Raw genomic sequence first — 12918 nt, 5'->3', positions numbered from 1 at the left:
GATAGCACTGCCACAGAGCCGCCAACAATTTTGCATTTCCTAAGCGGAAAAAAGCCAACGTGCTTTCTCCCTCCCCAACATTTGTTTTTTTGGACGACGGTGTTCTGAATCCTGCTTCTGTCAAGAGGATATGGTGACCAACGCAAGAGATCGCTGGAATGAACAGACACAGAAAACTGTCCTAATCTCTTCCCCCAGTGAATCCACCAAAGAAATTTCGTCAAGAAACTGTACACAAGGTTAGCGCTATATATGTATATGTATATACATTCATGCATTTCTCTCTATATATGTATGGGAGAATTATGTCTTATTTTTGTTCTGTTTCTTATTTTTATGTTTCGACTTCTATGTTGTCTTTGTTGTGGGGGAGAAAATATCACCTCATGATTTTGTTGTTGTTTAACGGTGGTGCATGTAGTGGTTCTGCTCAATATTAATATGATCTTTTAAGATCTACACTTTACAGATGAACAGCTTGCTCTATATATCTGTTCCTATGTATTTCTATATTTATGTATGTGTCTAGATAGGCAAATAGATATGATACACACACAATATATTTATATCTATCTATCTAGATATGCACATGCACATGCATGTGTACGTGTACGTGTATGCGTATGTAGACAGATGGATAAATATGGACGTCAGTATGTTTATATGCACACTATTGTGTATTTATGTATATGGATGTGTATGTATTCTGCTTTCATGCGATGGATGTGGATGGTGCATTGCATACTCTTTATGAACTCACAGTGTTCTGAAATCTCTAAGAGTGATGAATTAGCAAAACAGATTTAATCGCTAAAATTTGTCATTTTTGATGCTGTGTCCTGAGCCCCTATATGTCTAATGCATTTTTGGATCAAGAAATTTTATTATGTGATAACTGGAAAGGTTTTGTAAAATAGAAAAAGCCATGATGAAGTAGAAGATGGCAAGCAATGCTTTTTCTTCTCACTTTACCTCTGATAGCAATAGTGAGCAATTTAATTAATTTTTTCCCTTAATCTTTATTATAAATAGAATATTATATTCACATTTATATTTTCCATGTAGTTCTTCTTGCACCATTTCAAGGTGAGTACTCGCTCTATCCTTTGTTAGGGTTCTAGAAACTCGAGGATTACCAGTAGAGTTTTGTTCCCTTCAAAGAATTTACAAATACATATTGAAAGAAAAGGAAATGCCTCGAAATTGCCTTTCCAATGATCACACATGGACCATAGAAATTGTGAGTTTGGTGAATATTGAGCAGAGAAAGAGAATATATGATCTATGTTGTCTCAATGTGCCATGATAGAGTCCATGAACTGAGGTGAAAACCTATGCCAATAGTTGGGTGGTGTGTCAGGATTTCTGGCCTAATCAGATTTGCATCACCCAGTGAGAGTGCACCCAGGATCACACGATATGTATAAAATACCATATGTAGGGAGTGGATAGGCGCACATGAAGCTGCACAGCAAAGGAACTCAGTAAACTGACAATTTGGAAATATCTACCACGTCAATTGGCCATGAACGTGTCCTTTGTGGCACACTGCTTAGAGAAGGGCGTCAGAAATGTTGCAAGCAAGGAATTTGTGAACCAGTCTCCTTGGGGTGTCCATTTAGGAACACAAATGTCATACCATATTGTATATTTTTCTGGTATTGGAGTCCTCAGTACTGCACAGATGCTTTACCCCCGAGTTTCCACTCGATGTTTCCTCGTAGCCCACTCACTTCCTTTGGGTGCAACCTTGTGCTTTGGACCTTTTGAGGGACATATCCACCTTGTGCAGGTTCCCTGACTCATCTGGTTGCCATCAACTTCCATTCTTGAGGCCGACCACTGATCAACTAGGTCTCAAGTTTGATTACTCATGCGTGATATTGGAGCCTCCATTGGTGATTTTGATCAGAAAACAATGAATGATTCACACCTTGGGTGGCTCTTTCAGTGCATTGCAAATTTCATATTAGCATTATTTTTATGTCTCTATGGTGATTGGTGGGAACCGTTCATCTTGAAGTATCTTCACCCACTTAGGAAGTGGTTTCTCGGATTGTACCCTATACATTATTGAGATCGCAGCAGGACCATCTTTGATTTGAATGTCTTCTCATTCTCCTCTTTTGTCTAGGTAGGCTGTGTTCACTTATACCATCTGATGTTCAAAGATTTGGGGACCAAGTTTTTGATCAAAGATACGTCGACTGACAGTCAGTTAATACGCTGATACTTTGACTGCAGAAAAGTCTTGGTATGCCAAATTTGATGGCACTTGTTCTAATGCTGTTATGGAGTACACTACTTGCAACTCCGCCCAAGAAGTGGACAATAGTGCTTCCAAACACATGTCTCAGGTTTTAAGAATCATAACTCCAACTATAAAGGTTTCCAGTCGTGACAACTTTGGCATTTTCTGGTGTTGGTGGCCTTGGTCTCATTACTTATGGAAAACGTGGGATGGAGGTTCTTTATGATCTTGACTTGGGTTTTCATTTACTCTCAGCAAGAGCTATGCAAGTGAAGGTTTTTGATGAGGATTTCTGGATATGGGAAAAGAGTGCGGGGAAGTTAGCTTTGAGAAGAGATATAGAACAGGGCCTTTATAAGACGTAAAAACTCAATGCTGTAGCTCAGTATGTGCCTCCGTCATCCATGAGTGACTTATGGCATCTTGTTTTGTTCAACTCAACTTTCAAGTTTTGATATATATATATATATATATATATATATATATATATATATATATGGGACATGGTTGCAAAATGACTTGCATGAAAGAGAAGCATCGTTGACAGTCTTTTCCAAATGGTTACATGTATAATTTTCACTTCTACCTGGTGCTAATGTGGCAATTTAATGAGGCTCAAGCTCAATTCAGTGAGGTAAGAAGAAGAGAGCTTTAGAGTTGGGTATTTAATTGGTCTGAGCTTGAGGCTATAGAAGCTCATGATCTACGAGAAAAGCAGCACAAATTATGCTGGTGTGTAGAAACTGTTTGGAATGGCAAGTCATAGTGCCTCCTCAAAGTCAAGGTTAACTGTGATTCAGCAGATGTATGATCCAAAAATATTTTGAACTCAGAAAGATTAGATATAAATTATTATGACCATGCATGATATTGTATCATATATGAGAAGCAAGATCATAAATGTCTTCCAGATTCCACACCAACATTTTATAACTGAACAATTCATAAACCAAGCTCTCTTCAACTGATAACATTCTTTTACCTCAGATTTCTCTAGATAATATCTTCCTTATCCACAACACATTGAGACTTGGTGCTTCAAAGTATGAATATCCCTTCTTAGGAAGGAGACACACATCAAGAAAACTTTTGTACTTAGGTCAACATGAATGTATCATGCTGTATGAGTGAGTCACGATTGGCGTATGAATCACAATGTGTTGGTTGTAACTTGGTGCGGAAATATTCTTTGTTTTGTCCTATAGGTTGATTTTTGGTGTTGTATCAAGTGCTTTCTTAAAATCCGCAAAGAGGCTGTAAAAAAAGCCTACAAAGCATGGATATGCCGTCCAGATTGTTTCTTTCATTCATGCATTAGTGATAAGAAAGTGGTAGTTATATCAAAATTGTCCTTCTTTCCTCGTACACCCCATTGTTTCAATTCTTGATATTTGTTTAAGTGATCAATTATCTTTGGTTGTTAGGCGTAGTATAAGTTATAACTCTAAAATATATTCTTATTTGTGAGACAATGTAGAAGGTGTACGGGCTGGTGCTAAGGCAGCATCAATTGCGTTTGTCGCATCTGCTATTCCAACGGTAATAACCTTATATTAAAACTCTTAATTCGTTTATTGAAAAAATCAATCACCTCTGTGATGTGAGGTTTAAATGAATGCGTGGGTGCACAATTTCTTTATGTAATGAGATAATAATTCATCATGTTGATGGCATGCAGCTGATTGGGGTAAGAACAATACCATGGGCAAAAGCCCACCTTAACTACACTGCGCAAGCTTTGATAATTTCTGCAGGTAGTTCAGGATTCAAGGTTTATGTGTTTATGTTGATATTTATTAGTATTTTGTTCAATGAGTTGGTTTAATGCTTTGCCTTGATTCTTTATTCTTTACTCAACAGCAACTGTTGCTACATATTTCATTGTATCCGATCAGACTATTTTGGAATGTGCACGAACAACATCGTATGAGAAAATTCGGGCTGAGCGTGCTGCAGCAAAAAGAGAACCTTGAACTTTCTATATCAATTATATACGGATAGAAGATTTGGGCCAACCCTGCTGCAGATAAAAGAGAACCTTGAGCATCTATGTCTATGTTTTCTGTAACGCTCATAAATAATCTCGAATAAATCTTCGTGCGAAAGTTTGTATGCTGCCTAAACGTTTACATGTATTGAGTTACTGTACCAGCTTTTTCGTTGATTTAATATCTAAATATCTCTTAATCAATCGTGCATTCTACCATGATTATAAATGTAGTTAAGAATATTGAAGCCCCTATTACATATTTAATGTACTTTTTAATTTGCCTAAGGGGAACATTAATGTAAACATGCCAAATAGAATGGAAAAGGAGAAAGTTTAAGTAGAAAGGGAGGGGTAAAATAAAGATGTATAGACGAGATGTGCATTTATATACATGCAGACCAACTACTATGCTTGAAGGTTCTCTATGTGCATGTTTCCATGCATGGGACACTCTAATGCACTTACATTCTTGTTGTCAATTTCATTTCGCATTACGTGTACCCATGGTTTCTATACCAATGAACATCAAATTCACATTTGGAACCTAACTTAGTTCAAGTATGGTTTATTTTTACTTTCTTTTTGAGACTTCTATGAGGTTCAGATGGATGTGACTTTGGTCTTGTGGGTCAGTATAGCACGTTGAACATCTCACTTCATTTTTTTCTCACACCCAACACATAATCTCTCCATCTGCAATGTATGTATGGATTATCATATAACCTTGATATAACTACTGGAGTGAAAAAGGGCATTTGCTGTCCCCAACCTTCTTTGGACACTATTTTTTAGTGTTATGAGAGACAGTAAAGGTGAAGGGATTCAGCAACAAATGGTTGCTCACAATGCTTTATGGAGAGGATGTGATTCTTTTGTAGGTAGGTCTTAACAATTATTGATGGTACAAGAATGCTCTTGGTCCTAGAGAGTATTGACATAGAACCTTACTAGAAACACCATTATATTTTCATCCATCTAGCTAGATAAATAGGCTAGACAACACCATTGAATTAAGCAATGGAAGCAAGGTATTTAGGCAAGATAAGTTGTGCATGCACACACGTATCTCAATTTCTTGTGATCAAAGAGATTGATATGGTGGAGAGAATATTCCATTACGTTTTGCAAATGCTCGTAATTTCTAATGATCCATGATGGCCAAGAGCACTTGGTGATAAATGTCATAAATACTTTCTATACCTTCAAATTTCCATGAATGAAAACAGGTTGGATGCACTTGCCAATTGTTCCAAGTCTCGGCCCCAAGATATGATTTTGGCAAGGAGAGATAATTTGGACCGAAAAGAAGACATGTACTCTCTTGAGATATTTTGGCATTGTTATGGAGGATTTAACCTAGGTCACTTGATTGATAGGTAATATTACTTCCCGCTATCCTACAAGGATCCATCAAACATTTAATTCCTTGTTCAGAGGATTGATATTGACCAATTATCTCATCTTGAGCCAAACATGTCATACGCTCCTCTTTCATTTGCCAATCTTCCCTTGTCCTCATGAAAATAAACATTGGGAAGCTAGGATGCTCTAGGTCATGAAGAACTTTGTAGATAAATACATTCATATCTATGAATCTAACATCCAAACCTCAATTTATCTCGAGTCCCATTTGAGCTTCACGCTTCCACAAGTATATCCACTATAGTTATGGCCTCACTTATGACCTAAATGAGGTCTTATTGAGCGCCAAATGACCAGTCTCTAAATGCAGCTAACCATCCTAACGCCCAAATTCCCCATCCCACTTACAACACCTTCCATATACTTCAGTTTATCCTCATTCATGTAAATGACATCCAGTTCTACGTTAACCACTCCCTTTCTTCTGGACCCTTCCTCACATCTTGAATGAAGATTTGTGTAACAATATTTGACACAATGTACCCAACAATGCACACTCATTAGGTTTGAGGGATGTTAAGTATGTGTCATACCTTTTGACAAATCAACAAAGTTATTTAGATTGGTACCAAGGATGTACCTTTAGGTATAAGAGAAGAGCACACAAGAGGGATGCCTAGAGAGTTAAAGACTTGGGGCCACACAAGTATGAAGCGCGTCAATAATTAAGACTATTAAGGTCAAATTTGTGCATTTTTAGTCATACTTCTTGAACCTTCAGATTTAGCCTAGTCTCTCTCTCTCTCTCTCTCTCACTCTCTCTCTTTCTCTCTCTCTCTGGGGTTTTACATGTAGAAAACACACTCTCATGCACAAACAAATGTTTTTCAACCAAGCACACATCTTGGAAATGAATCAAGAAATGTAGTTCAAAGAAAACATGGTTTGATAAAGAATTTCATGAAGCTCGAAAGCTCCTTATAATTTTGGATGTAGTTAAGGATAAAGAAAATTACCAAAAGCATTTGCATGAGTACAAAAGACTTATTCAAAAAAAGAGAAGAATATGGGAAGTTACTCAATAATTTCTCCAAACACAAGAAAAAACACATGCATATACTTCATTTTGGGGAAATCTAAAGGGGAAATGTGTTGAGAGTTATGGTGACTTAACTCTTCTTGACTTGTCAATGCATTGTAAGAATTTATATGAGCTATCTCTTGCCGGAAAGATGATGTGTTATGGTTCACTTTCACATAGGTCTCTTGTCTTTACAATCGAAGATATATGCATAGGACTTAATAAGTTGGTCTTTCGAAAGGCAAGTGATCTTCAACGTATAAAGGCTAAAATGCTCAAATGGACGGGAAAGGAAGCACATGATGGATAAGTGATATGTAACTTAATCATGCATTGTAACATGGTATGCCATATGATTGGACTACAAATTGAATCTAACCTTTACATAAAGGTGGAGATATCAATAATCTTAACAACTAACAAATCATCATGATTGGCTTGCTAATGGCAAAACTATTTAGACGTATAATTGAATCAAAGATAAGTGCATGGGCTGAGAAAAAATGGTAAGAGAGCTTATGGACAAGTTGACTTTCGAAAACACCATAGAACCATTGATCACCTTGTCACCCTTTGAGTATTAATGGAGGAAAGTTGGCTTGGAGGTAAAGCTTTATATTGTTGCTTTGTAGACTTTATAAAAAAGCTTTTGATATGGTACCTCGTGAGCCTCTTTGGAGGCAAATGGAAGAACTTGAGGTGCCAAGTGAATATATGCTTGCAATCTCCAGAATATATGATAAGGTTATATGGGGGTTATATGTTGTGTGCATATGAGTGATAAACTTTCAGAATTTTTCAATAGCATTATTGGTGTTAAGTAAGGATGTCCACTCTCACCAACTCTATTTGGCTTATGCATTGATGAATTGGAAGAAATGGTTGCGAAGTTTGTAAATGAAAGTGTTGAAGAAGTTGCAATTGCGACTGTTGTCACCATGCTTTTGCTATATGCAAATGCTTTTCACAAATACTTTAGGAGATGCGCAAAAGCATATGAAGACATTGGAAAAATTTTGCATGCATATTAAATTAAGTGTCAATAGCTCTAAAACAAATATTATGCTTGTGAAGAGTGAAAAAAAAGATAAGTCATGCATCATGTATAATAATGAGCCATTTGAATGTGTGGAAAGCTTCAAATATCTTGGCCTTTAAGTTCCTTCAAATCATAGATGGAATGAATGTGCTACATGCCACTTAGAGGCGGGAAAGCGAGCATATTATATGCATTTGAGAATACATGCAATCGTGGAGAGGGTCTTCAAAAAATACCTTTTCGACACTTTGGTGACACATGCTTCTCTAGAGGGTGGTAGCATCCCTAAATCTACTTGGAAAGAGTTTTAAAATGTCCAAAAACATTTCATACAAAGTTTCTACAAGTTAAGAAACAAACACAATAAATCCCCCTCCTCCTTGAGATGGGATTACTTCCCATTGAGATCATGGCCATGGAAAGGGTTGTTGAATACATGCTTAAGGTTCAAAAGAGTCCCTCACATCGACTTCCTAGATTTGCATGGGAAACAAGCAAAAAGATACAAACGATGCATAAAAGCAAAATTTTGTGTTCCGGTTGGATACAAGATGAAAAAGTGGTTTGGTAGATGGGATGCAACACATTTGCTTCATGATGCATCACTAGATTCCTCTGTAAATGAGGCATTTTTGCAATGCTAATGTATCAGACATGGGAAAAATGTAGAGGCTCACGCTTCACATATTATACTACACATGTTGCACATAACTAGCGGTGGGCGCGGTTCAGTTTCGGTTCGATTCGGTTTCAAGGCAAAGAAACCAAACCGTTTATTTAAAACAAAAACCAAACCAAATTGTTTATGAAACCTCAGTATTTAAACCAAACCATTTAAGAAAAAGTTGAAACCAAACCATTTAAAATCAAACTGTTTAGGGAAAAGTTAAAACCAAACCAAACCATTTAATAAAAAATTTAAACCTAACCACTTAAATCAAACTAATTAAACATCTAACTAAACAAAAATACATTAAATTAAATAAACATTTAAGTTAAATTAATTAAATCAATAAAAAACCATTTATTAAACCACTAAATCAATAAACTATTAAGGTAAAAAAAAGTTAAACAAAAACCTTTAAACCTTTAAACCTATAAACCCGAGTTTTAGAAGTGAAACCGAACCGTTTATCGAAAATAGAAACCAAACCAAACCATTGAAATATTTTGGAACCAATAAACCGTTAAACCATGGCTTAATGGTTCGGTTCGTTTTGAGCCGAAACCATGCCCATTGCTACACATAACTACAAATTTAAACCATATTCTTCGTGGAACACATAAACCATACACATTGATACATGTTAGAGTCCATGCTGTTGTCTTCCATTCAAACCATTGTTTCCATGCGACTTAGCTCACATGCATTGTGATGTGAGATGGAGTGTTGGGGCACAAGTGATGAGAGTGGTCGACTATGCACACTTTGCCCTAAACAAGTTCGAGAGTCTGAGTATCACAATTTGATACAATGCTCTGTCTTTGATCATATTTGACCATACTTTCCACACATCTTTGACCAAGCCCAATCCTTGCACGAATTTCTCTCACAATCGCAATGTGCACTCTCGATTACAACATTCATTGGTAAAGTTCATGAAAATTGAGAGTCGCTACTCACTTTCACACGTATCACATGAAATATAATATTTTTGGTCTCACATGTCATATTTGACCTTTAAAGACAATAATATAATCTCTCTCTCTCTCTCTCTCTCTCTCTCTCTCTCTCTCTCTCTCTTTAAGATTAGTGCTTAGTGCTTAACTCTAAGCCAAACACTATTCTTCTTGTAGGTGTTATATCTTCTCTAATTGAAGCATGATTTGCTTATTTGTTTATGTCCATACTTTCTAGTGAGTTTAATGGGCAACACCTCATAGTTTAATGGACCATTCCAAACCAATTTATTTGCAAGATTAAGCATTAAATAGAAGATTAATAGTAGTAGAGAAGATCTTAAGACCCATGATCATATACGAAGGTCTTATGTGTTAGTTAATTAGGCAGTTATTTGCCATTGCTTGAGCTTGCATATAACTGATGAAAGTTTAACCTATTTCAACTGAATTATGGGGGTTGAACAAACTTGTCCATTTCTATAGGATTCCCAGTAAGAAAGTGGTCCACAATATTTAAAGGATGTGAGAGACATCTTAGATTGCTAATAAGAAAGGTACACTTAGGATCATTGGAGATGGGAGAGTGAGTGTATTTATTGATTATTGGGTGTACGAGTTCTCCTATAGAGTTGTGTAAACTATAACCTATATTAGATTAGATCAATTTTGAACACTTTGAGTTGCATGATTAGCTCCTCACAAAATGTTTTTCCTTCTTTTGTAATAAAGCCATTAGACAGATATATATATTTGACCACTAATAAAATTTGCTTCAAATATTTGAACCCACTGTCAAACACGGTCCATGAATTTGCGCACTAATTGGCCTTATTTCAATAAATAATTAAACAATAATAATGATATCAATAAGAGTGAGTGGTATCTAGCCAAGCATTGACTTGACAACCCGAGAAAATGCAAGACTTGAAGACCCATTTGGAGTTTGAACTGCTTCTCGGGCTGCATCCCACCAACGAGCCGCCTGTTTCTTGTGTGGTGTAAGGGGATCTCCATAAGCATGTCTCCTCATAAGTGCACCAACCTTCCGTGCCACCTCATCACCTCGCACGATGATGTTATTCTTTTCATCAAGGTCTCGTTCGAATTCGAGACCTAGCCCCCATTTGTCTACGAGGCAACGGTTGTTGAGCATTTGGTCCGCGAAATATGGCCAGCCCAGTGTGGGGACACCTGCGGAGATGCTCTCTAGGGTCGAGTTCCAACCGCAATGTGTAAGGAATCCCCCCACAGAGGGGTGTGTAAGCACTTGCAGTTGGGGTGCCCATTGTACGATGAACACACGGTCTTTGGTCCTCTCCAAAAAGCCGTCCGGGAAATTGGCCTGGCCGCCGGACCCGGCCATGAGATCCGGCCGGATGACCCACAGTACAGGGCTCCCGCTCCCGTCTAATCCCATGGCCAGCTCCTCGAACTGCTCCCCGCTCATGATCGTGATGCTCCCAAAAGACACATACAGCACAGACCCTGGATCTTGCCTGTTCAACCATTCCACGCACTTGTCGTCCTCCTTCCACAGTGCCGCCATTGGGTAGGACTCGAGCCCAACTGTGATGCTACCATTGCCTGCCTTCTCTGTAGTTTCCAATGTAGTGAAGTAGGAGTCGGGCAATAGAGGACCAACGGAGTATATCTCCACTGGCTCATTGTCTTTCCGTAGGGCTGCTAGCGATTCTGCGTCGAGCTCCTCGAATGTGTTGATCACAATGCATGTCGCCTCACGCAGGCGCTCGTAAGATGTCATGTTGATGTAGTACATGAGATCTTCTGGATCCGGATTAAGCAGGAATCCGTTGACCTCGCTCCTCTTCAATGGTGGCACACCGGGGACCCACGTGATGAGACGCTCGTGCACATGTTCGTGATCTGGAGGTGGGGCCCGATGACCATGCGCTACCACGGACATAGTGGTAGCTAGCATCCCGGTGGAGGCCGTCCAAAATGCCATGTGTTTGAGCCCATATTTGGCGGCGATGTCGTGCATGAAGTAGATGTATAAATCGGATATAATACAAGTGAGAGGCGGGAGGGAAGAAGCGGAGTTAGAGGACGCATTTGTACCAATTTGATGATGGCCGGCCAGGAGTAGCGATTCGACCACAAGTCTTCGAAGGCCGGGGTTAATTTGAAGAAGGAAGCGCAGAGCTCAGGGATGCTCTTGGCGCCGGTGGAGTCGCCACTCGCACAGCCGGCATTCACGACTTGGGCGAGGTGGATATGATGGAGACCGTGTTCACGGAAACGCGGCTCGAGGAGCTCCTTGAGGAATGCGTGGTGGTGGTGTGTGTTGACGAAAGTTATGACGAATCCGGCTTCAGTTGCGAGCTTGATGGAGAGATGCATCATTGGGCCGATGTGGCCTTGTACTGGGAATGGGATGACCAAGGCATGTGGCTTCTTTGGGCCGAGGCTGCAGCTGGGCACCATCTCGTCTCGTGTTTCCTTCCCTCCACTCAAAATTTTGGGTGGAGTACATATATCTACTTTTGGATAACACACAAGGTCGCTCACACAAAAATACGCACTATTATTATTGATCTCCATTATTGGGGCATGATTGTGTGAGAGTTGAATGCATTTGTATACGTATGTTGTATTTGTATGTATATCTAAATGGTATTTTAAATTTTATGACAACATTTCATTATATTGGTGGTTCAAGCAAAAAGCCTTCCTTTATGAACCCGAAATACTACACGCATATTAGGTTGGAGTTCAACAAGGGTGATGTGGTTTGGTTAATGATGGTCATGTCATTGGGTCATGATGGTTATATGCATATGAAGGAAATTTCAAATTTAAATCACTTGTGTTTCAACATTTGTTTTGCATATGCAATCTATAAAGTTTAATGATACCGTATATCATGATTAGGATATTATTCAATTCAAGGTAAGACGCATTTATGTTTGTGTCTTCTATTTTTATTAGATACAAAAAGAAAGACAAATGAAATCTCATATTATGTTGTTCATGTGAGTTCGAGACCATTACATGGAAATTTCATGTCGGGTTTGTTTATGAGTAGGGTTTACATGGAACTATCATGTTAGAATTGATGTGATATGGAGATTATATTAAGCCAAGGTGTACATTGGACTTTCAAATGATTTTTGATAGGATTATGACTTGCCTTGGTTTCATGTAAGGCAATACTCAATGGATAATTAATAAACCATCATCACACAAATGGATTTGTACCATGACACATTTCTCCACAAGAGCATCAAGATTAATCGTTGTCATTGTTATTTTGGAGACCAAATCTCTATGATAAGATCAATAACATGTCAATGTAGAGGAAGCAAAGCCTTCCTAGATCAAATTTGTACTTGTGGTTTCAATGAGTATTGTTCATATGATGTATACCAATCTTCTTTTATTTGGGTTGATGGCAATATTCCTCTAACATATGTACACACAATTCTAATTTGCCATCCATGTACCTCACAAAACAACACAAGATATGCCCTCTATGTTTAAGATAAACAAGATATTTATTTGTTAATTTTTGAAGGTTAACACACTAGTTATTATTATTATAAATATATATA

The 12918-nt window shown here is 38.1% G+C and overlaps 1 protein-coding gene and 1 pseudogene across 1 annotated transcript; one reads left to right on the top strand and one right to left on the bottom strand.

Moving 5' to 3' along the window:
* On the top strand, positions 1–4444 carry LOC147856591 (early nodulin-like protein). Its single transcript, XM_087329679.1, has 4 exons — positions 1–239; positions 3729–3790; positions 3930–4005; positions 4112–4444. Exons 1-4 carry the CDS (start codon positions 131–133, stop codon positions 4222–4224), a joined length of 360 nt encoding a protein of 119 aa, XP_087185805.1. The 5' UTR covers positions 1–130; the 3' UTR covers positions 4225–4444.
* A 5766-nt stretch (positions 4445–10210) lies between these two features.
* Positions 10211–11791, bottom strand: LOC147856590 (7-deoxyloganetin glucosyltransferase-like; annotated as a pseudogene).
* Between the last annotated feature and the right edge of the window lie 1127 nt (positions 11792–12918).

This window comes from Azolla caroliniana, unplaced genomic scaffold, assembly GCF_043228905.1.
Source record: "Azolla caroliniana isolate FFs.n. ecotype wild unplaced genomic scaffold, voAzoCaro1.0.p SCAF_13, whole genome shotgun sequence".
NCBI lineage: Eukaryota > Viridiplantae > Streptophyta > Polypodiopsida > Salviniales > Salviniaceae > Azolla > Azolla caroliniana.
This window is presented reverse-complemented; position numbering and strand designations above follow the sequence as displayed.

What these genes read in the sequence shown, in the direction of transcription:
- LOC147856591 (XM_087329679.1), top strand. Translation starts at nt 131, where the DNA reads ATGGTGACCAACGCAAGAGATCGCTGGAATGAACAGACACAGAAAACT. An exon ending in TCGCATCTGCTATTCCAACG is followed by an intron (nt 3,791 to 3,929) that starts GTAATAACCTTA and finishes GATGGCATGCAG; the next exon opens with CTGATTGGGGTAAGAACAAT. An exon ending in AGCTTTGATAATTTCTGCAG is followed by an intron (nt 4,006 to 4,111) that starts GTAGTTCAGGAT and finishes TTTACTCAACAG; the next exon opens with CAACTGTTGCTACATATTTC.